Genomic DNA, 24912 nt, shown 5'->3' with positions numbered 1-24912 from the left:
CTTTGCTAATAGGCCAATTACAACGAATGTTTCCTTTTATAATGAAACCAACAGTTTTAGAGGAGGTAGTTAGTACAAATTGGTTAAAATCGAACATATTTCATAGATGATTTACCTACTCAATTTCAACTGCTAAGTAGCACTAGCATTAAAATTCTTTGTAGCATCCCGTCTCGACAAAGCAAAGTAAGCCGCCTTCTTTCAAACATTCTAAGCCACACCACAATTCATTGTCATTCAGGAAACCAACACCAGATAATCGTCATTATATTTTTAAGTTTTCCGAGGAACTTAGGCAACTTTCTTTACAAATTCATTATAGCGCCATCTCTTATAATGTCAGTAAACTTTGCTTTCATATATGTAAGTCAATGTACGTTGTCTTTATGGCTCAACTATGTTCAACATGCTCTGTCTACAATGTTCAACGACATAAATCTACTTCTAAGGTATAGATGGCGTTGCACGGCGCTTACGAGAAAACCCGTTTTTGTGGCATTTTGAAATTTTAAAAAATATAGCCGTTTATCAGTTTTGTCACTTGTCAAAATGGCTGACCAGTGGAAAAGATAATATTTTTCGATAAAATGTTAAAAGCGCGACCAAACATCCGTCGCGCCACCAAAATATTTAAATTTTTCCATACTGCTTTATAATATGGCTGCTGGATATTTATCCAAAGCTTTGCTTGCTTTAATCTTCACTAAAGTTCACTGTGCTTCCTTTGGGGGCAGTGGGGGTAAGGATAATGGATTTGGGAGCAACTATGTATGGGCTGGATCGCTGGAAGCCGGCATGCAAATCGCGGTAAACCATAAAAAACCTGTGATGGTCATAATTCACAAATCTTGGTGTTCTGCATGCAAGAACCTTAAACCGAAATTCGCTAATTCGAATGAAATCCAGTCGTTGAGTCAACATTTTGTTATGGTGAACTTAATGGATGAAGAGGAGCCGAAGAACAATAAATTTGCACCTGATGGAACTTATATTCCTAGGTAATACCTAATAAAAATGCCTAACAATATGTATAATAGCGTCCGTTCCATAGCCCAGATATCTAGACCACACCACCCAGTCCAATAGACCAAGATCCCCTTTGAAGATGTCTGAATTAGATTATGGACAAATCTAATGGTCTCTAGAATTTCGTCCAAACTGACTGACTAATTCCTGACTGATCTTTCAACGCATAACCTAAACCGCTGGGGTTGGTTGGTTTGTCAATATAGGTTTGTTTTGTAAGTTGGCAGTAAGCATTAGCGTCAGAAATGACCTATCATGTCGGTCAAATAATAAATAATATCACAAACAATAAAAAAATGATATTTCTAAAAACATTGGGCACTTTCTGATATTTCAGAATCCTCTTCATATCCCCAATGGGTATGGTCGACTGTGATATTTACAACGAGGAGGGAAGCAGCCAACACAAATACTTCTACAGCAGGCCTGAACAAATTGCCAAATCGATGAGGAAAGTGATAGAAAAATACAAGAGCGAGCAATTCGATGTATGACAACGCTTTTCGTGAGTAATTTTTTTAATGTGAGATAGGCTCGCGCTTGACGACAATCATGCCTGAGAAACTGAGCAATGATGCGGTCTAGCTTGAAGTGCGCTTGCCAAGAAGAGGTCTATTGACTCTTTCATGCACAATTCATTTAGAATGTTGAGCACATGCTAATTTCTAAAATCAAAGCTATCAAAACATTTAGTTATCAGTAAGAGTCTACGAGTAAGCTGTATTATTTTTAGGCACAGGAAATAGAAGATATTCGCACGGTACTAACACTACTCCGGCGGAGTGCGTATAGGTTTTTAACGTTTATTAGATTTCTTACATCAGTAAGGTCTTAGTAAGGTTTTCTTTTTCAGAAATGATATTGAAACCACCCGCGTACGAACTTTTACATCCAACAGAAATGACATTGAAATCATCTGCGTAAAAACTTTTTTACATCTAATCAAAATTGTTACAGCTTTTCATTTTTAATAAAATCTGTATTCACTTAAATGTACATCTTTTGAAATATACCTACATTCCGTCCACGTAGATTTTCTTGATCATCCAACAATTTGGTAAATTTCAGACACGTACCTAGGTTAGGTTAGGAAAATTAGTTTTAAAAAATCGATGAATTCGAATCTGTCTTTAGTACTTGTTGCTTAGGAAGGTATTATTTGCATAACTGCAACTCATGACTCCCTTACTTAATATTTGCCAGCAGGTCTGATTGCAGCCAAGAGCTAGATAAATTAAAAAAAAAATACATCCTTATTCCTTACCCAAGAAGATTTTAATGATGAGGCTTCTTGCCCTTTCCTTAATTGATAATATCAATCAATACGATCGTTCCAATTAGATGGCACTCTTCCCTTAATTTCTACACAGATCGAGCAATAACAAAGAAAACCTTTTAAAAAATAAAAACACGTTTATCGTCATCCAATAATTTAATGTAGATATATGAGATATGCGGCAGATACTATGCTCGATATGCGGCATTCCTGACCTTTCAACAATTGTTCTAAATTATAACATTAAGGTCGGTTTATTTCATTTTATTCTCATTTAAAGACCTGAGTCACTAGTGTGACTATGTGACTTCCTTAAATCTAATATTAACCAAACACTTAAAACTAGATTTAAATACTAATAATATATACAAATTTCATGATTCTAGGTCAACGGGAAGTACCCTATAGGCTTTCTTGACAGACGCGACAGACGGACGGACAGACAGACAGACAACAAAGTGAACCTAAGAGGGTTCCGTTTATCCTTTTGAGGTGCGGACCCTAAAAATAGAAATATTACTCACGTTTTCGACGACGGGTTCGACATACATCTCCATGGTGTTGTTGAGGGGTGGCAGCGGCATCGGCATGGGGGACGCGGCTACCGACGACCGACGGGATATGCTGTTGCAGGAGCATTGCGACACGGACCGACGTGAGCGGGGAGATTCTCTGTAACAAGGACGATGACGTTTTAATATTGCTGGTAGATAGAAATTGGTTTTCCAACTCGATCGACCTCCAAATCAACCTTTGGTCTGGTCTGATAGGAGGCTTCGGCCGTGGCTAGTTACCTACCAGCAAAGTCGTGCTGCCAAGCGATTTGGCGTTCCGGTACGATATTGTTGTAGAAACCAAAGGAGTATGAGCTTAATGAAAACTGCCATACCTCTTCCAGGTTAGCCCGCTTCCATCTTAGATTCATCACTTACCACCAGGTGAGACTGCAGTCAAGGGCTGACTTGTATCTAAATAATAAATCTCTAACAGACCAATTAGGGCATGTGACGGCACAAAATCCAGGTAATATCAGACCAGACTACTCCATTATCAGATCATGCACTGCTTGAAGACCAAATCAATGAACCCAAACATGATTACATTATTCTATAAGTTCTTGAGGAGTTTGAAGACTGTTCTGGTTGCAGTATCAGCCCATATTATTTTAGTGTCATTAGGATTATAAGTGTACAAAATTCCAAGTCGATTAGATCTGATCAAATGGGCTTCTTGTGTAGGAAATGCATTGGTTTTAATTACATAGTTTTTACAATTAAGTAGTTTTAATACAACGTGGAAAATAAGAATGGATGAAATAGAAATGAAAGAATGTGCAATCAACTCCCTTCGCCGATGTTCCCGCTAGATTACAACATGGAGTTATTCATGGGGTGGACCAACAAATTCCTGAAAGGCCGGCAACAAGCCGGCAACGCATCGGCGATCCCTCTAGTGATTGGGCGGCGTTAATCACTTAACATCAGGTGCTCGCTATTTTTATTTAAAAAAAACCGGCCACGTGCGAGTCAGACTCGCGCACTGAGGGTTCCGTACTTGAGTATTTTTTCCAACATGTTGCACGATAAATCAAAGAAATATTGCATAAAAATAAATACAAATCTGTTTAAGAATGTACAGGTAAAGCCCTTTAATACCCCAATTGGTATAGTTATCTTACTTTGAAAATTGAAACATTTTTTTTTTAAATAATGTAACCACAAATTCGCGGTTTTCAAATTTATTCCTGTACTTTTGCTGTAAGACCTACCTGTCTATCAAACATGATTCTAGGTCAACGGGACTTGACCCCTATATGTATTATAGGTTTCTTGACAGACACGACATGGACACGACGGACGGAAGGACGGGCGGACGGACGGACGGGCAGACAACAAAGTGATCCTATAAGGGTTCCGTTTTTCCTTTTGAGGTACGGAACTCTAAAAAAATTAAGGATGATTTGGTAAAAAGGCATACCTTCTGCTTCTCCGACACACGTGTCGTGAGTTCCTGTCGCATTTACACCTGACTGGCACAAAGTATCCCAGCGTGAGTTGTGGCAGTGGAGCAGGATCCGATGAATCGCTGGAATCGCTCCACTCCGGTTGACTGAACGGCTCGAGGTCTAGTGCCGATGGCATTTTTAGGCTTTTTTTCACTTTTTTTTTTAGTACTGAACTGATTTTTCTAAAGTCACTTTGTTTGGTTGTTTAGGCATATTGAATTTTTTTTTATTGTGAAATTCTGGTTATATCATTATAACCGTTGACTTATTATATTAGTTATGGCATAATCCTAAATCCTTACGAGACTGTAATAAATCAGATTATTGATCGTATTTAATTTGATCATGTTCCACAGAATCTCTTTTTTTTTGGTGCCACAAGGTTTTTGCTTTCTTTACTTACAAAGAATTAATTATATCTCGCTTCATACATTGCCGTATTTATACTAATTCTCTTTTATTTCTTTAGCATAACCAACTCACACGTTTTTATTTTCAACACCACGAATTTTCAAAGCACACTTATCCACGTTATCTCTTGAGCAATTTTTGTGTGCGAATGTTTTTCAAATTCAACTTTAGGTTTCCGAACCATTAACCTATTTGAAATTTGATAGGGTGTAAACAAAGTAAGATATGGAATTAGATTTCGGGTGCGTACCGGCAATTAGATATAAACTACTCCGATAAGATAATGATATGACTTATGATTTTATGGATCGCGTAGAGTCGGCGGCGACAACTTTAAGTGAAATTTAGTATAGAAAATTACGTTGGTGTGATTCATTTACATGTCTATAATGTATTGGTTACCTACTTAATTAATTGTTATTATTAATGTTTGAATGTTCTTTATCGGTGACAAGATTATGATCTCATTAGACGGTTAAGTAATGGGTAAAGTAAATCTTAAATGGTAGACCTCTTATTTTTATATTAACACGGCTTGACCTGATCCTGCTGATAAACTAAAACATCTCCCAAATAGACTACAGGCCCATGTTTAAAAATGGGTGGGTCATATGAACCACCAGGTGACGTATACAGGACGATATAAGAGCATAAAATAATAAGTTTCAGCACTATGCCGTCACTTGTAAGCTGTCCAACAGAGTGCTGGTGAGAATTGAAAAGTGCAGGTAGAGTGAGTACATTTTGGTCATATATTTTTGTACGGCATTTTTACCATCGATAGATCCATGAAAAATAATAAGAAAGCGCGCAGTGCCGTAAAAAAATGGTGCGCCACAAAGTCAGTAAATGTTTTGATTTTCTGACAATTTCCGGGGTAAATTTGGTCATTTAATTCTGTACGGCACTAGTTTCATACTGTTTCAATACAGCCTCTAATCCATTATTCCGCAACGCCGTACAAAAATCATGCGACAAGGGGAAAAAATTGAGGGTAGCAACCCCCTCTCTTTCCGTGGTCCGGGGGGTGATTTGAGAAAGTACGGCTTTGGTTCCAAAACATTATCTAGCACTCAAAAGTACTATTAAAAATAATGCCGTAAAAAAATTAGTGTTCATTTGAATGTGTATCAATAATTATCTTAATTTCATGGTATACTTAATTTTTAAAGCTGTAAAATCATTTGACTCTTTACGGCAACTTTTTTTTTAACATGATAGTGTAAAATACTATTGTTATATAGTATTGCCGTTCAAAAGAAACTGTTCTGAAAAAAATTATAGATAAATACAAAAACTGAAATTTTTCAAATTATTGCAAAAGTTTAAATATTCATAGATTAATAAAATATAGCAATTTTCTACGCTTTTCCCTTGTTTTAAATAGTATTACGATAAATAAATTAGGAAAAAATTATGCCGTACATTTTAATGCAGACCATATCTTTTAGGCTGATGAAAATGACGCTACCATTTTAAGGGTAGTACTTTATGGCCATCTGATACTGTACGGCATTAACATATTTTTGAAGAGAACAATTGATAATATGATAAAATCACTATGCCGTCTAACTGAAGTGAACGGGTGTGTATATAATATCCACATCCCCTACAAACCTTTGGACCAACGAAAATGTACGGCATGTAAAAAAATATTATCTATGCATAAAACACTTTCAAAATAAATTAATTTTATGTTGTTTCAAATCACCCCCCGGACCACGGAAAGAGAGGGGGTTGCTACCCTCAATTTTTTCCCCTTGTCGCATGATTTTTGTACGGCGTTGCGGAATAATGGATTAGAGGCTGTATTGAAACAGTATGAAACTAGTGCCGTACAGAATTAAATGACCAAATTTACCCCGGAAATTGTCAGAAAATCAAAACATTTACTGACTTTGTGGCGCACCATTTTTTTACGGCACTGCGCGCTTTCTTATTATTTTTCATGGATCTATCGATGGTAAAAATGCCGTACAAAAATATATGACCAAAATGTACTCACTCTACCTGCACTTTTCAATTCTCACCAGCACTCTGTTGGACAGCTTACAAGTGACGGCATAGTGCTGAAACTTATTATTTTATGCTCTTATATCGTCCTGTATACGTCACCTGGTGGTTCATATGACCCACCCATTTTTAAACATGGGCCTGTAGTCTAAAATTTTTTCCTTCATGTCCATAATTATTTTACGTACCCTTCTAAGTGTCAAACGATTATTTATTTTTGTTACAATGTCATAGCGACTTAGTTCAGTTATGTTATTAGAATAACCAAAAAGCCAACCATAACAGTCATCGGCACATAAAAAAATAAATTGTGCAAAGGCGAACTTAATACCTAGAGTTATTCTCTTCCAGTTAACCCTTGGTAATATGGAGAGGGTAGGTAATAGAAACAGTGCGTAAAATAGAGTGAATGAAGTAAAAGAAAAAGAAATATATATAGTTAATAGGTAGTTCTTTATCGAAGATAACAGTCTTTTAGACGCAAAACTTTAGAAAATAAATCCGAAAAACTAAAAAAAAAGGGCCAAACAACAAAAGCCATCGCGTCCGGGACGTGAGAGCACGCGCATTCTCGAAGGACCCGTGACTCACAAAGACGCCGGTAACGCGATTAGGGATGTGGTTTTTTACATAGTTACGTACGAGCGGGTATAGGTAGGGTAATTTAATACGCATCTAAGCTTTTACCTGCCACATTCGGAAACAAAAAAAAATGAATTACTGCAAGAAATAAAAATAGCCCGTTACCCTGAATATTTGACAAATAAGAACATAGATCACATCTTATCAACAACTAATCAACAACTAAATCATAGTTGACGAAGATTTGGAATGTTTCAAGAAGGAAGAGTGAGCACTTCTCCAAAAGTTTCTGTTTTTATTCTTATACATTATAGTAAACACTAAACAGCCTGTCTTCCTGCAATTCCTCAGAATTGTAAAGACTAACGTGGATACAAATAATAAAATGTAGAATTTGAAATAAGCATGTTAGGACAAGGAAATGAAACGAATAAGGTAATGTACACCAATCAAAGAAACATAAATAAAAATAAAACTCTGCAACAAAGAACTGTGTAATAAAGGCCTTACAGAAAGTCAATTAATATCGGTAAAACATTTAAGAATCAGCTTGTAAATCAGATATGATTATGATATCTAAAGAGTGATACAGGAGACTCGGAATACGGTGTAGAAAATTACAGACTTCCAATAGACGTAGGGTTTTAGAAATAGGAACTAAAAAACAGAAATAGGTACTGAAGAAACAGAATTTCAGTAGAAGGCAAGTAAGTTGCACAGTTCTCCCCAGACCATATTGAACAAGCTAAAATACTGATTTGCAACGGGTGTTGAAACTAAACAGAACATTGGAAACCACTTCAAATGAAGTTAAACGACATATTTCACATTATTTGTATTCTAAACTCGTATGAGGACCAACTCCGTCAGGCCTGTTTAGACGCTAGAAGCATCTAAAGTGGATGAGTTTGCTCATTAATATTAGTAAACTAGTGATTCGCCCCGGCTTTGCACGAGTGCAATGTAGACACTAAATTATGTTGTATCACAATCCCATCATACATTATTTTGTTATACTTATTTCAAAAGAATAAGAAATACAAACTTGGTCCAATATCATAGTTCGCTTTTAAACCCCCGACCCAAAAAGAGGGGTGTTATAAGTTTGACGTGTGTATCTGTGTATCTGTCTGTGGCATCGTAGCTTCTAAACTAATGCACCGATTTTATTTTAGTTTTTTCGTTTGAAAGGTGGCTTGATCGAAAGTGTTCTTAGCTACAATCCAAGAAAATCGGTTCAGCCGTTGTAAAGTTATCAGCTCTTTTCTAGTTACTGTAACCTTCACTTGTCGAGGGTGTTATAAATTTTTAATTTACACTTGTTATGTTCTAGTTCTACATAGCAGTATCACAATAAGAAGTTACCTAGATATGTTATAGTCGGACATAATAATACTAAAAGCATTTTGTAAAGCACACAATTTTTTTCTTCCCGTCACCCTTCTGTTTGTCTAAAGTCGGAACGATATCGCAAACTTAAATAATCCTTTCTCATTCCCCTATCAAGAAAGTAATAGAGTCTAAAATAACATGTTTAAAGTGAAGATAAATAGGGGCTAGGGCTTGCCAGGTGTAAAGTAAAGCGAAGGAGAGATGAATCAGCGAGCATTGACTTTAGGCGCAGACGCTTTGGCAATCGATAGTCGCCATTCAGAATGTCTTTAGGCCTTTGATAAAGGAGATCACTCTTTGGCTTAGACAAATGGAATATATTTACAAACGTCTTTATATAAAGTAGATATAAACTTATAATTCCATACTAATATTATTATAAATGCGAAAGTGATGATAGGTCAATTCCCCCATAAGAAGATTAAACGATTCGTCATTCAACACGATTAAATAATGAACAAAACATTTCCTTCAAAATGCCCATTAGCATTTTTCGGGAAACTATTCCTCAGCTATGTCGCTGTCACCAGAAATATCCAATGACAACAGTATCCTTAGTACAAGTCAGTTCTCGACAACGATGGCACATTTTGAAAATAGAAACATTTATAATGTCAGAGCAGAATGGTTCTAAAGTCACGTGTTTCAAATTCACATTTTTGGCGCTTGCTGTACAGAAACCGGGCACGCACCTCTAACTTTTCGGAGTTGTCTGCGTTTTAAGCAATTAAATACCACTTATGAAAACATCGTGAGAAAACCTGCACGCTTGAGATTTCTCTATAATGTTCTCAAAGAAAGTTTGTGAATCTGCACTTGGCCAGCGTGTTAAGCTATGTCCAAACCCTTTTCACTCTGAGGGGAGACCCATGATCAGTAGTGCAATAAATTCATGTTGATGATGATGACGATGATGTATACTGTAGAGGTGCGGACCAACTCTACCTTAAAACTAGGCAGTTTAATATATTTTACTTTGACATCAAAGTCTTTCGGTATTCGAAATTTATCATCGTTTTCGAGATATGCAATTGATACTAACCCTACAGACAACCGCATTATTTTAGAAAACAACGAGTCATTTCTAAAAACAACTGAACGAATAAGTTAAGTTCTAATCCTGAATTTTTGTGTATCAAGCTTCTTACAAGCCTTCAACTTTTCAGTAACTGTAAGTAAATATCATATATCTAGCACTTTTCTTCTTTTGGTTTTAAAACTAGGTAATCAAATCACCAGGGCTAAAAATAAAGACGTCTTTTTTACGTAGAGAACCAGTGAAAGCTCAGCTTCAGACTCCATCCCGTCATATTGTTTCAGTTGAAGTTTAACCACAAAATATACTACGTAAAGAAGCAACACTCACATCACTCAATCTAAATTGCCCGCATTGAATGGCAAGGCTACTGGCACTCCCGCGCTGGTGTCACTCGGTTCTCACCTCATTGTCACGAGCGAGAACACTGAGGTTGATTACGTATAGCGTTGTCCTTGTCCTGCTCGATTGGCTTCGCTTAGGTTGAAATCTATAGAGCGCACTTTGACTTTGCTTAGACATAAGTTTCAGTTAAAACGAGTCAGATTTAACAGCTGTATAACACTGTCTCGTTTTAACAGTGCCTTAAGTCTGAGCAAATTCAAAGTGCGGTCTATGGATCTCAGCCTTAGACCTCAGCCCTACCATTACGCAGACACAAAATTCGTGAGCGGTCAAACCAGTGTCCTGGTAGTAGTAATAGGATAATTGAATCACTTCGCTTGTATGGAGTGTCGGGGGTGTGGTTTAACACTGATTTATTTTAAGTGTGTGTTCTTAATTTATTTCCACACTATGAAATCTCACTGAGTTTACTTGTTATTTCCTCCTAATATTAGAACTTTATAATAGTCCGCCCGCATGCGATCATATATCAATCAATTCTAATTGCGTCGTCCCCGTTATCCAGATACCCAATTAGATGGTAGATTTGTTAACATTACAGAAATATCATAACTTGATACTTGCTTTGCTACTTTTAGAAGTCGTCTTCCCTTATGTGTCTCACAAAATAGGTACTTTTTTACAGGAATGCCAGAAATAAGGAGGTAATGTTTTCAGGATGTATTTAGTATGTGAGTTTCTTTATTCCATACCCTTTCTACCGGGAAGAACCAGCAATAAACTCGGCGATTGCTCTTTCAAAACTTTAACTTTGTCTGCTATTTTAGCTTTATTACAAAGTTTGGTCAAAATTGTTGAAAAGAACTTAAGATACATAGCATAACATGACCTAAATTTCACGTAGATGATGTCGCAGGCAAAATAGTTCGTGAGAAGTTGTGTTATTGGCACAAATAAAGTCCTACTAAATAGGCAAAATTACTAAAGTTTTGGTTGTGGTAAACCAAAAGCAATAAAGCTTAACCAAATCGCTATTCGCTTCGTGGACTAAATCTTAGCAATTATAGTTAGGCCTTTAGTGTACAAAATATTTAGAACAAACCATGTTAGTTAAGTGGTCAGAACGGTGGATCTATACCAAACTGAAGCAAATTCGAAACTAGAAAACATGCTTCTTGTCTAATACTAGAGAAAGCACACGCGTGTCAAACCTTTGTTATTTTATAAAAGCTGAAAGTTTCTCTGCGCATTTTCCCCAGTGCAGGGAGGAAGATCAGCGACTATGAAGGCTATGATCATGGTGGCTTTGGGAGATAACAGGTAATAAAGGTGTAAAAAAATCTTACATCTATACTAATAAATAAAATTGGAGTGTCTGTCTGTAATTTCGAAATAACTACCGCATATTAAGGTCATATGGTTATTTGAACGATACTATAACTGAATCACACGTTTTTAAAATTTTTGTCTGTCTGTCTGTCTGTCTGTCTGTCTGTCTGTCTGTCTGTCTGTCTGTCTGCTTGAAAAGGCTAATCTTGGGAACGGCTGAACCGATTTTGACGGGATTTTCACAGACAAGTAGAGAATTGACCAGGGAGTAACATAGGCTACTTTTTTAACCGACTTTCAAAAAGGGAGTTATGTTTTTCTACCTATGTACACCGAAATCTCCGAGATTTCTGAACCGATTTGCGTCATTTCTTTTTTAATCGATAGAGGAACTTTGCGACATTGTTTTATAAAAAACTTGGAGTCCAACTCCTCAATTCTGATGCTGCAGGGGATCTGACCAATCCACGCGGGCGGAGCTGCGGGCATCAGCTAGTTATATTATAAAGTCTAATTTTATAATATTTTCTTCGGAATAGTATTGGGAATCAATCATTACGCCAATCGTCAGAGCTTTTTTCAAAGACTTTTGCACTTTTCCCAGCAGTAGATCATTAGATTTTTACTTCATAAAAAAAAGAAAGGCTGTAGGTATACATAAGCATTTTGGCAAACCCTGAGGTTTGATGGATAGTAGGTTTTTTGCTTGAGTCAAAAGTTTTGAGTAAATTGATCTATGTATTTTGAAAAAAGATTGTGAGTGGTCAAAAAGGGCCTTTTCTTACAATTTATAATTTTGAACAAAATAGCTAAATCATTCATTTTGCAGCTAACTGTACCATCACACATCCAATGTAAGCAGGTTTGAAATCACTTAACACTTGCTTATTTAGGTATTTACTCTTGGGAGAATCTGAGCTGAACCGATGTTCCCACGCATTGTATGTTTATTGACAGACTGTTACAGATTTATATAAGTTTTAATATTAGATATGCATAAAAGTGCTTTCTATGGCCGCTCCAAGTCAAGCGTGCGATTATGCTATTGCAATGAACATTTACGGGTGAAACATACTCGTACCTGCCAAGGTAACGAAGGTCAATGTCGACTGTAGAGGTAACGAAGTTCAATATCGACTGTCGAGGTAACGAAATTCGATGTCGACTGTCGAGGTGACAAAGGTAGATATCGACTGGCGAGGTAACGAAGGTCAATGTCAACTGTCCAGGTAACGAAGGTCAATATCGACTACCGAGGTAAGGAAAGATTAATGCCGATGTAACGACGTTCGATGTCGAGGACGTTGATGTCACGATAGCGAAATTCTTTGTCGAGGTAACGATTGTCATGTCTACACCAGAAATATCGAGGATTAGTAGTCATATCGCTGGAAATTAGGTCCTTGAATGTAGATTTTTAGTGTGACAAACATAGAAATCAATAAAACCTAGGCTCTCACAAATCGATGCTGACAACCCTATTCATATTTGACGTCACTTAATCAGCCGTGTTTACTATTTACCCTCGGGAACGCCTAAAGGCTGATTTCTCACGCGCTACGTGTTTGCATTAACAAACTGACAAACAAAGTAATCTGCCTAATGGACTTTACTTACAAGCTTACTCCCAAACTGTTTTCATGCTGGATTCGCGTGGTAATTTACTTTTAGAAGATTACGACTGTCTGGCGTGAAGCATGTCTATTAGGGCAGTCTTTTTAACAAGCTTTACAAAGCAATGGGAACTATTTATAGCTGTACTTGAGCATACTAGGCGTTAGGCTACTCGAATCGCGTGTCGCGACGACTTCCAAGGCTCGACCGCGTCAATGGGTATAATGTGAATTAAGCGGAATTTACATTACGACGTTAAGGGCACGAAATTAGTGCATCACACATGCAATTGATAGTGAAATTAATGTCGTGACACTAATTTCGTAACACTAACATCGTAATGTAAATTCCGCTTTATCACACTTCACACTAATATTATAAAGGCGAAAGTTTGTGTATGTGTGTGTGTGTATGTTTGTTACTCCTTCATGCAAAAACTACTGGACGGATTTGGCTGAAATTTGGAATGGAGATAGATAATATCCAGGATTAGCACATAGGCTACTTTTTATCCCGGAAAATCAAAGAGTTCCCACGGGATTTCGAAAAACCTAAATTCACGCGGACGAAGTCGCGGGCATCATCTAGCGGGCATAAAAATCGCGCGCAGACAGCTGCTATCCGCGACTAGCCACTTTAGTGAAAAATCGGTTCAATTTAATATCACCCGACATAAAACACTTGCCCTGGAGACTGGAGTATTAATTTGTAGGGCAGACGAAGCATCAGATCTATATCCGTACACCGTTGACATCCCGCGTGCTGCGTCTGGCGCACCGGATGGATACAAGGGAGAGATACACATAGTTGACATAGCACGGGTTACTCTAGAGATCTTCCTGATGCCTCTAGAATTAGACCAAAGTTGAAAGTTTCAATTCAATTGAATTGCGTGCCTTACATTTTCCATATAAAACCTGCCTGCCTATTTATTCATACATCCGATTGAGTTGAAACTTTTTACAGTTGTTGTTGACACTATGGTGAAGGTTTCTGGCAGAGTGTATACCTATTAAGTTAAAGGTGAACCGTCCTTTTGACGTGACAGTTGACCCATAGAGTTAAAATGGCGCGTAAGAGATCATTTTGTATGGACTGTATCGATAAGTTTTTTATTTGTCTAATAAAAACACAATCTTTTGTTTACTTACTACAAACAGAATATAGTATATTTGCTAGAAATAAAAAAACAAACACAACGACTGTAAAAATGGACTAAATAGAGCATCGAAGACCGAAGTACCTACAACGCAACAGAAAGTAGCCAAGCATCTAATTTTCGATTGGCTGCTTCAGGCCACTAGTTTAGTTTTATTGACAGATTTATTGTTATTGTTCTGTTACGCGCTGCAACTTAACAAATTAATAACTTTGTTTCGAGATACGAAAGGATAAGGGCCGTGAAATTTTGACTTTTCTCACTCAATAGTTATTTGGATCATCATTATAGCTCTCAAAATGATCACTGCTATGCTAATTAGGAGTACAATGAAGCTTATGAATTGTTTTATTTTTAATAACTAACCTGCATTTATTTTACGACAGCTACCTAGGTATAATTAATTAAATTCGGCAGTTAGTTTCGTTCTTGATAGGTATTTGTTGTGTAAATTGCGATGCTCCGAAAAGATTTACCTACCTACTCTAAATGCTTACGGACAACCCCTATTCATTCAAGTTTATATACTTACACAGAACATCACTACTAAATATTAAAAAAAAAAACTTTGGATGTCGTATAATCGTGATAAGTACCCGTTATTTCCAATATAAAAATTCGCAGGCTACCTACTTAGTACCTATATTCATTGTCGGCATATTATCTACATATTATATTCATTACAGATGGCCGAGATGTAAACACCTGTTATTTTATTAGCTTCACGAAACATTTATGATGTTATGTAAACATACAGATTATATTAAACAAAATTCCATCCATGGTGTATCGTTTGATGTTGTTAAAAATACCTTGCCCGTATCATTACCCCCTTATAGTTGTGAAACATTAACGATCCAATTCTAAATAACTGTAATAAATCTAAATAACTGTGAAGTTAACACTGAAACCTAACTGAAACCAACTTTCTAACTACGAATAGTACTGAGAATTTCTTGACAGAAAAATCCAATACCGAACAATTTTTGGTCCGTCCCGGGAATCGAACCTAAGACTTCGTCATCTGCAGTCTAACATGCTAACCACTAGGCCAACAAGGCAATTGGTACATAAACCTAAGTAGAGCCTACGGAAATGGTAGTATATTTTTAATGAGATCTGTTTTTACCATTTCTAAGAATAAATTCAGTTCAAGAAAACATTTGGCGTGACGGATATAGGTAATAACTTGGGTTGTAAACTTGTCATTTCAGTGGACTTTTATTCTATTCATAGCTTTTTATTAGATTCGTGTTTAGACTGGGAAAAAATTATTAGACTTCTTCATGTCTAGCAAATGACAGCTTGGACTGGAACTTAACGACGATATTGCTATATGGATGCGGTTTTTATGCAGGTGACAAAACTGCATCGAAACTGCAACCGATTACATAGCTTGCTTGCACAAGCTGTGAAAAACGATCTGCATTTTGGACCGCAATTGCTATTCTCTTATAAAACATCACTATATAATACAAATTACATAATTATTATGAAACAAATTCTACCGCACACGTTTTTCTGCCTATACGCGCTACACAAAGAAATTATTGATTTCCTGTCCGTTTTTACCTTCTTATGAGCTTTCTTATTAATAGGTAACCATCGATGTATGTAACAAATAAAAGAAATTGAAATACAAATCGTAAAGATCTCCAAAAAGTGAAACTGTAAAAATAAACTGTCACCTCTAAACAAAATCGTTTTGTTGTATTTTAAACCTAAAATATATACCTACCTACCTATTATACTATTGATCTCAGACGTTTTTGTAATTCGGCAGTCTAGTCAAGTAGAGTCAAGGATGTTCAAATGAAAAGATGTGGATTGGCGGCGGGCCAAAATTGTAAGTGACATTTTCAATATGTTCAATTCGTTCAGAGCACGGTAGGTATTCATTCAGTAAATTAAATTTTGCCATTACTTTTTAGTTTAGGTAAGTACTAAGGTCGTTATATTATGTGTGTGTATGTTATTATTGTATTAGAGGTATGTAATGTGTTTTATAACAGCTCACTACAATAACACCTAGATAATAATTATTTTAAAGGTAAAGCGATTTCACTTTATAATTAAGATTTTTCGCTTTACTATAGCTACTATATAGATTTCGTATTTTAGTTTAATTAATTTTATCAGATAGATGGTAATCATAAGGCCCCCATTCCAATATTTTTTCCTTTTAGAGATGGACTATATGATCATAGACTAGGCCACAGGTAGACTAAGAAACTTACTTTCGATTTTTTCCGCAAGATTCTATGATATGGAAATTGTATGAAGCCATTCGCGCGTATTCTTTCCGCGAGTACATGTGGCTCCATACAGTTTAAAATCCATTTTCTCTCCTTTTTTAGCAATATTAAAAAGAAAAAGATGCAGAAGGAAAAAAATCAGAATCGACACCACGTAAAATATTAAAAAAAAACCAGGCGTGACATAATAATTGTGTTATGCACGAGTATCTAGGTAGGTATAATGCTACGATTCCGTAAACATAACTACACAGTAAACTGGACACTTAATAAATCTAAGCCAGGTCTATAATAATCTACGTAATTTTGTTGCAATCATAGTAATAAGTCCAATAAATAGTAATAATTTCCGAGTTTCAATAAAATTGCGGTATAATGGCAAATCCCAACAATCTTAGGGGAATTCGGCTAAAGGGTTTAGCTTGCCTAGAGTATAAGTAATATTATAAGTGAAAAGAGAGGGAGGAAGTGAAAGGGGAGGGAGGATTTTTTCCTCATAAAACACGTTCTAATCAGTTCTAATGTACCTAAAAATGTATAGGTACCTATGTAAAATGAAAATCTGAATGACTGACTGACTGATCTATCAATGCACAGCTCAAACTACTGGACGGATCGGGCTGAAAGGCATGCATATTGGTTGCTGTTATGACTAGACCCCCGCTAAGAAAGGATTTTGGAAAATTCAACCTCTAAGGGAGTAAAATAGGGGTTTTAAATTTGTGTAGTCCACGCGGACGAAATCATGGGTATAAGCTAGTAACTTATAAATATCAATATCCTGAGAAATGAAATCAATTAGCTAATGCATTAGCATCTTTTTCTGTAGATCCTGAACCTACATAAACAAACTTTCTGACAGGTTGTTTACATTATTCAGAAGTTCCATTTATCAACTTGTTACCTATCTACTAAGTTTATCTTCCACGGGATAAAGAAGTGAAACCAAAAAACTTCAATCAAATAAGCTTTTAAGTTTTATATTATACATCCGAATCCGTGAAAATACCTTTCGAAGTACGTATTTGTATGGTAGCTAATGCACTAGCTCCGACTTCCGTCATCCGAGTTCTGTCCGTCATCCGTGAGAATAACTCGGCTCGGATGTGTCTCGTACTCAAATCGGACGTATGACGTAGATAACATGTAAAGATGTCCACTGAATAGCTTAGATTTCGGGCAGAGATTAGAGAGAGTGAATAAGCAATATCCGAGTTTTTATATCCGTATTTTCACGGGCTCGGAACGGATGAGTGCGTAATCACTCTAACTGCGAAGAAAACATCGTTCAAATTATTATCCACGCGGTTCTTGAAAAACCTAAATCCACGCGGACGAAGTTGCGGGCATCAAAATATAGGTAGGTGCCTCCTCGTGGTGGATAAATAATATAATTTTAATGAAGTGGCATATATATGAATTGCTCAAATCCTGTGAATTATAGGACACATCGTTAGTTCAATAGGAACTAACAATTAACAAGTATGCATGTGTCTGTCTGCGAATTTAATAATTTACCATCCTTCCCCAGGTCAACGTATTAACTCTAAATATAGTAACGAAACTTATTTCCATTTTAGAACTAACATTAACGTAGTCTAAACAAAAGCTATAAAGGCTTGCGTCTACAGTTCAGTTTGTTTCACTTTTAGTTTAGTTTACTTAAATATCTATGAAGCGTTTTCGGGTTCCTGGTCTGCATTTAATTTAATTTTTTCTTTCATTTCAGGTCATTTCAAATAGAATAACTTTTTTTAAATTCTTATTTAAGATTTAAGGCTATATATTTTTGTATGATCTAGGAAATCAAACCTCTTGCTTACTATACTACCACTCGATTTCATTCACTTTTAATTTAGCATTCCATTTATTCCACTGCGAAACATTTTCGCAAATTGATTTCAGTACACAGAGATCGCACTGAAATCGTTCACTCACTGTTTACACTTTCGATTTTCAAATGAAGCGCGAATACGAGCGATTGAACTTCACGACACTTTATCGCGTCCGTCACTAAACTTTTTGAAATTGGAACAAGGCAAGGGCACGAATTTTGAATTTTCATGTCGAATTCGGTGTTCGAAATTCGAATGCGTCAGTCAACGCGGGTCGACGCGTCACTCTACTCGCGTCGACTGGGCGCCGTTTCGGACGTCTGCCAAAGAATCCATGACTGAAAAGTTATATTTTTATAGATAGGTATTACTTACGGAGCTTTCAGAAGGTTAATCCCGAAAATGACTTATTTATGTGAATAATTTGGGACTGTTAACCTAGTTTTACAGCAGCGCGTAACAGTCAAATTGACCTATTAACGTTTTTATTTTTATTTTTTGAGACAACAAAGCGTCTGTTATCTACTCTTCTTTGTGGCGAGAGACAGAAATCTCTATTTATTTTAATGACGTGTTTGCCCAGACTACATTCAAAACTGAAAATAGAGAGAATGCATCTAAAATGGTGCAGTCATTCAATTTGTAAGCTATACATAAGACCTCTCTTTGTTGAACCTCTTTGACAGTTAGTTGTATAGAACCTTGGAACATACTTACCGTCATTCAATCCGAATCTCCAGTTCGAGCAAGGCTAGACTTTGGGATGATTAATCAGTAATTACGCATTACAGCAACCAGAGTTATCAGAGCCTGAGCTGAAGAAATTAGGATTCTCTGGAGGAGCTGTATAGGTAGGTACCTATACAGCTACCAACTTTGATCCAATAAAAAAATCAAGTGTAGGATTTCTTGCCCTGTTACAATTTTTTAAACCAATCGTTCAACGGTTAGAAACGGACTGAAATCTGATAAGTAAGTTCGAATACCAAGGATTACCCCTCTACTCCTAACTACTCTCGGACTCTTGCCGCCTGAAATCCCAGGGTATCACAACGCATCGCCTGGTGGCTGGACTACGGGACCAGACTAGCTCTGGCGGACAGCCAGTGGCGTCTACGACCTTTCCAGGGCCAATGACACGTGTCTTTACATGACGTCCGTCAGAGGCGCACCAGGAACACAAAGGTGCGCCACCCGATTCGAGGACTATTTTCCTATCGGGCGCTAGGACTCCTGGTATCCACCACCCTGAAACTCTTCTTCAGGCACCGATCATGAACGGCACGCCTACACCCGATCCTCCTGTGATAGATGGAATGAGAGCCCACGTGATCCTCTCATCCGCTTCATCATCTTTCTGCAAAATCGGCTCCTCGCTAAAGGCTTACCGAGTAAGGCCACCATGGCTTTGACATTGGCAGGGAGAGGTCTTGCCTCACTGTCGCCACGAGCGTTTCGCATGGCTCCGCCCACGTTGGGCATCCTGCCAGATCGTGCCTGTGTCCACGGAGCTGCTATACTCATGGCACTCATCACTAGGCTCTCTACCCTCAATCCTGCACTAATGCCTTCTGAAGCAGCCATGCCTCGAAAGGACCTGCACAAGATGAAAGAGAGTGCTTCGTGCCTCCTCTACGGTTGGGTGTAGACTCTGCATCCATTGCTGGAGCCGGATCTCCGCCACTTTCGAGTGATCTACTATATATACTCCTAGCACAAGCGGAAGAAAAACCAAAAATATATTGACTGTACCTAGTTTACTTCAAAAAATTTAGCGCAGCGGATTTTTTTGAGGTCATTTGGTAAAGTTTTATAAGTTGGCAAATATACAAATCCGAAGCTCTCATTTCGTCATGCCAAAACAGCCAAAAACAAAAATTCGTAAGTTCCAAATCAGAATTTCATGGAATGAGATTATTCTGAGGTGATTATTTTAAAACGTTTTTTTTTGTCAAACCCTCATTTCCATTTTCATAAAACAAACACGGTCTAATGAAAAACAGTAGGTATGAAAGTGAAACATGGAATTAATGTTTGTTTTGGCATACAAAGCTATGAATGCGAATTGCGAACTGAATGTCTCTACGAAAGTCTACTGTTCTTGCCACTTTGAAAGGTACCTACTTTGGAAGGGGTTCTAACCCTGAGTAAACAAGTCTGGGATAGAATCTCATACAAAGGCTTATGCTCTTTATGACGTCACAATTCATTCTGAACGCGCGCGTACGCCTGTACGATTTGTAATACATAATATACAAGGGACTGTATAAAGCACGTCACACTATTAGATCGGGATGATATAATATGTAGATAGATATCTTCGCAGTCAGCAGATGAAAGCGTGCGTTTTTGCCTCTATGACTGGCTCTATGAAGAAAACATCGCCATCCTACCTTTTTATTTCATCGTGATTAAAAAAAACTAAAAGGAACTCCCATCTTCGATGCAAAGTTTGAACTGCAGAGTGCAAACTTACTAAATCGGGATTGAACAGATCATAAAAGTTTTTACTACTGCATTCAGCACCAGCCATCGCATTTTGAACCTGATGTCTCAGTAATAAGGTGTAAAATCCTAAAATTTGAACTATAGATTTCGGATGCGGTTTTTTACACTTTGATGTAGGTAGGTAGTGTACCCGTGGATCGGTTTTCCGTTTCGCTCGTTATGAATTTAGGACGACTGTTTGACCTAGATCTGACATAGGTTACCTATAACGCTACATGACTTGATGACTGAACTGTTTTTACGGTTCCGCAATCATCTTTACTTTTAAACCCTAAACACCGGTCAAGAGGGTTCCGTTCCGTACCTTCGTACAAGAAATAACACTTTTTAGGGTTCCGTACTCAAAGGGTAAAAACGGAGCCCTATTAATGTCATTCTGGTGTCTGTCTGTCCGTCATTATGATACTCCACTTGGTATAGTTATCTATTTTAGGAAAATTGAAACACATTTCATTTTATTTTTAATTATGTAACCACAAATTCGCGGTTTTCAGATTTATTCCTGTACTTGTGCTATAAGACCTACCTAACTGCCTTTCATGATTCTAGGTCAACGGGAAGTACCCTATATAGGTTTTCTTGACAGACACGACAGACAGACGGACGGACAGACAGAAAGACAGACAACAAAGTGATCCTATAAGGGTTCCGTTTTTCCTTTTGAGGTACGGAACCCTAAAAATTACGAAATTGTTGGTCCAAATTGTCAGATTTTTGTGATGGGGGCTATCTCAAAAACTAAACTACATAGTTAGGGACATAAAATTTCGGTATTTGATGGAATTTGATGAAAAAAAAATTGATGGAAACATAGTGGGTCGATACTGTTTTCATTCAAAACTGTTTCCTTCATCTTATCACTGTATCGTAATCGTAATAACAGTACTTAAATAAATAAAATATATGTAACCAGAATAAAACAGATTAATATTACAAGTCAGATAAAGTTTAGTGACCCTAGTCCCTACTAACCTAAGTGCCCTCCCTTCCGGTCACCGGATATCGCGGTTACATTTATGATTTAATACACTTTATGGCTTTCTGGTGTTATATCCTTAATGCATGATAGGATTAAATAAATATGTGAACGGAACCCAGTTCCCTTATCTATTGTGATCCAAACCATCCAATCACAAGTGTAAATTAAAAATTTATAACACCCCGGACAAGTGAAGGTTACAGTAACTAGAAAAGAGCTGATAACTTTCAAACGGCTGAACCGATTTTCTTGGATTATAGCTAAGAACACTCTCGATCAAGCCACCTTTCAAACAAAAAAAAAACAAAATTGAAATCGGTTCATTAGTTTAGGAGCTACGATGCCACAGACAGATACACTGATACACAGATACACACGTCAAACTTATAACAACCCTCTTTTTGGGTCGAGGGTTAAAAATGTTTGTAAAATGTCAACTCAAAAGTAGAAGTAGCCGAGTTCCAATTTCAACAATCAACAAAGCAACCTAATGAAAAGCTTTTAAAAAAGTGACCATAACCTAAAAAACTTTTCATCCACCTCAGAAGGTAAAGCCAAGGTAGTTACTTAATTAACCTGGGCAATTCTTTACTCAAGTTACTCGGGTTGCTAATAAAGAATTCCATTTAAATCCGTCCACACAAAAGGCCCAAGGACCCAGACAATAACATTTTCCACGTGTAATTCATAACCCTGCGGGTTGACGACCTTATAAAAGCAGCGAGCTTAAACGACTGCACGACTATTAGATAAATGATGAATTCACATGCATTTTAAGGCAGCCTGATGCATAACTTTGTATGAAAAGTCCGTAGGCGGTAGAAAAAAGTCAAAGTTTGTTGTTGAAGTTATCGTCAAACCCACTGTTGAAAGGTTACATACCTTTCAACAGTGGGTTTGACGGTTATGGTTTAGTTTAGGGTTTGACCCTAAACTAAACCATAAAGGCACGCATATCTATATTGATTCTGACTCATTATACCTATAATTTTGTTGATTGTTGTATAAAATAATTGGTGTACCTACACAATAATTAAGTATACTAGAAATACCTAGTCAAGAGCTTTATGTGAAATACTCATACTTTTAGAACATGTAAGTAGTTCCTAATCGCAGAAAAATTATTAAGTATTAACCTTTAAAGTTCAAACATAACATATACATTCTAAACTTCACTTATTATTAGTGCTCTTATACCCTCACACCGTTATAAAACGTGAAACTGAAGGAGATAAGAATCAAAATCGCCTGAATCCAAAACCATTACGATATCAGATCGCATTTATTTTATCAACAAGAGCGCACGTGCGGCAACTGAGATCAGATGTTATATAATCAAGCGATGGTTAATCGCTGCAGTTAATATGATGAATAGACGGTGCAAAAGATGAAGCGATGCAGCGCTTTATGGTACGAAGAACAGCTGCGCCGCAGTGCAGGGTCACTTTCATACGGTACGGAGTATGGAGTGTGTTCGGAAGGTAATTTAATACTGCAATTTATTCAGAGCTTTTAAGAGCATTTCCTGTACTACGGTACCTAGCTGGTAACTGCATAAAATATGCCTACTTACCTACTATTCTTTGAAAAACTTCTGCATAAGTATCTACCAATGAAACTTTTAGAAAAAGCCAATAAATTTTCCTTTATAACTTTGAGTAAGACTGCATAATATTGGTCTTTAGAATCCTTGGCAAGTCAAATAAAAGTTTCTCGTTTGACGGCACGATTATTTCATTTCCGGCTTCTGTTTTCCCCGCCAGCTAAATATTGGGACCCTAAAAGAAAAGTGAATAGGCATGGTCTAGGCAGGCGCGCTCCACCTTAGGCTGCATCATCATTCATCACGTCCTAGTAATTGCAATCAGGCACAAATGTTTAATTGTTTACCTATCTCATTTGTAACGATTGCGAAGTCTTGATAATACTTATTTTCTTATTATTTTAGCTAGTATAAGTTATTCGGTTGTATTTGAAACAGCCTCTTACCTCATAGTCATAAGATAAAGGGACATATTTTTAACCCCCGACCCAAAAAGAGGGGTGTTATAAGTTTGACGTGTGTATCTGTCTGTGGCATCATAGCTCCTAAACGAATGAACCGATTTTAATTTAGTTTTTTTTTTGTTTGAAAGGTGGCTTGATTGAGAGTATTTCTAAGCTATTAATCGAAGAAAATCGGTTCAGCCGTTTGAAAGTTATCAGCTCTTTTCTAGTTTTCTTTTAGAGGTTTATGTGTCGGGGTATTATAAATTTTTGAGTTATTACCACGAAACTTCAAGGTGAGTTGTTGGGTAGGTACATCTTCTATATATTTTCAAGATATAAGTCAGTATACAGGTTTCTGAAAGGGGTTAGATTATAGTCCATAACCGATATGGTACACTAGTTGATTCATTTTTGCTATATGGCATAACACTACATCTGAAAGTAAAACTCTACCAATTAGTAACCACATATTGAAATATTCTCGAATTGGACGAATTGTGTAGGTGCCAAGTTTGAAAAGAGAAAAAAAATCACCTAATGATTCATCGTTAATTTAAGCAAATCTTTTGTTTGGTTCAAGCATTCGTCACATTGATTTACCACTAACCCATTGCCGCCTCAACACTGTGACTCGATCGTTTGGTTTTATTTAGTTTTGTATGCTTGTCTGGCGCCCTTTGCTGTTCCGATGGCGCTAACTTTAGATAATCTTTATTTTCAAATTAAACAAAAAGTAGGTAAGTATCTAATTACCGTTAAAGAAACTTTATTATATAAGAATTTAGAATTCACTTACATGAGAAATTTGATAATAGATATACAGATAAATGCAACACAAACTTTTTACGGAGCAGTAACAGGCAATGTATCTATAGTGGGTAAGTACTAAGTACCTACCAAGTCGGTACTATATTCGTTCTATAAGATCATTACATAATTAATTAAGACATAACTCAAAATTTAAAAAACCCCCGACACAAAAACCTCTATAAGAAAACTAGAAAAGAGCTGATAACTTTCAAACGGCTGAACCGATTTTCTTCGATTATAGCTAAGAACACTCTCGATCAAGTCGCCTTCCAAACAAAAAAAACTAAATTAAAATCGGTTCATTCGTTTAGGAACTACGATGCCACAGACAGATACACACGTCAAACT

At 36.9% G+C, this 24912-nt stretch overlaps 2 protein-coding genes across 10 annotated transcripts in view; one reads left to right on the top strand and one right to left on the bottom strand.

Moving 5' to 3' along the window:
* Positions 1 to 24912, bottom strand: part of LOC123876907 (tight junction protein ZO-1) — a 135645-nt gene that overhangs the window by 60843 nt on the left and 49890 nt on the right. For 7 of the 8 annotated variants that reach the window (XR_006798454.1, XM_045923315.1, XM_045923320.1 and 4 more), the window contains exon 3: positions 2827 to 2974. Coding sequence is in view for 7 of the 8 variants with exons in the window: in XM_045923315.1 (XP_045779271.1) it covers positions 2827 to 2974 (148 nt within the window). In the remaining variant the exon portion in view is untranslated. Of the gene's footprint in view, positions 1 to 2826; positions 2975 to 4279; positions 4614 to 18255; positions 18590 to 24912 lie in introns of those variants that run through there. The other variant, XM_045923319.1, reaches the window with a different exon arrangement.
* On the top strand, positions 524 to 2014 carry LOC123876912 (thioredoxin domain-containing protein 12-like). Of its 2 annotated transcripts, none has more exons than XM_045923334.1 (3): positions 524 to 998; positions 1364 to 1514; positions 1880 to 2014. In XM_045923334.1, the coding sequence occupies exons 1-3, from the start codon at positions 658 to 660 to the stop codon at positions 1883 to 1885; spliced, it is 498 nt and encodes a 165-aa protein (XP_045779290.1). In that variant the 5' UTR covers positions 524 to 657; the 3' UTR covers positions 1886 to 2014. The 2 variants fall into 2 exon arrangements, with proteins under 2 accessions (XP_045779290.1, XP_045779289.1); XM_045923333.1 differs by having other exon boundaries at positions 1364 to 1531.

This window comes from Maniola jurtina, chromosome 22 (assembly GCF_905333055.1).
Source record: "Maniola jurtina chromosome 22, ilManJurt1.1, whole genome shotgun sequence".
NCBI lineage: Eukaryota > Metazoa > Arthropoda > Insecta > Lepidoptera > Nymphalidae > Maniola > Maniola jurtina.
This window is presented reverse-complemented; position numbering and strand designations above follow the sequence as displayed.

Excerpts from the sequence above, each read along its gene's own strand:
- LOC123876912 (XM_045923334.1), top strand. The coding sequence starts at position 658 with ATGGCTGCTGGATATTTATCCAAAGCTTTGCTTGCTTTAATCTTCACT. Across the intron at positions 999-1,363 it reads GATGGAACTTATATTCCTAG|AATCCTCTTCATATCCCCAA; the intron begins GTAATACCTAAT and ends CTGATATTTCAG.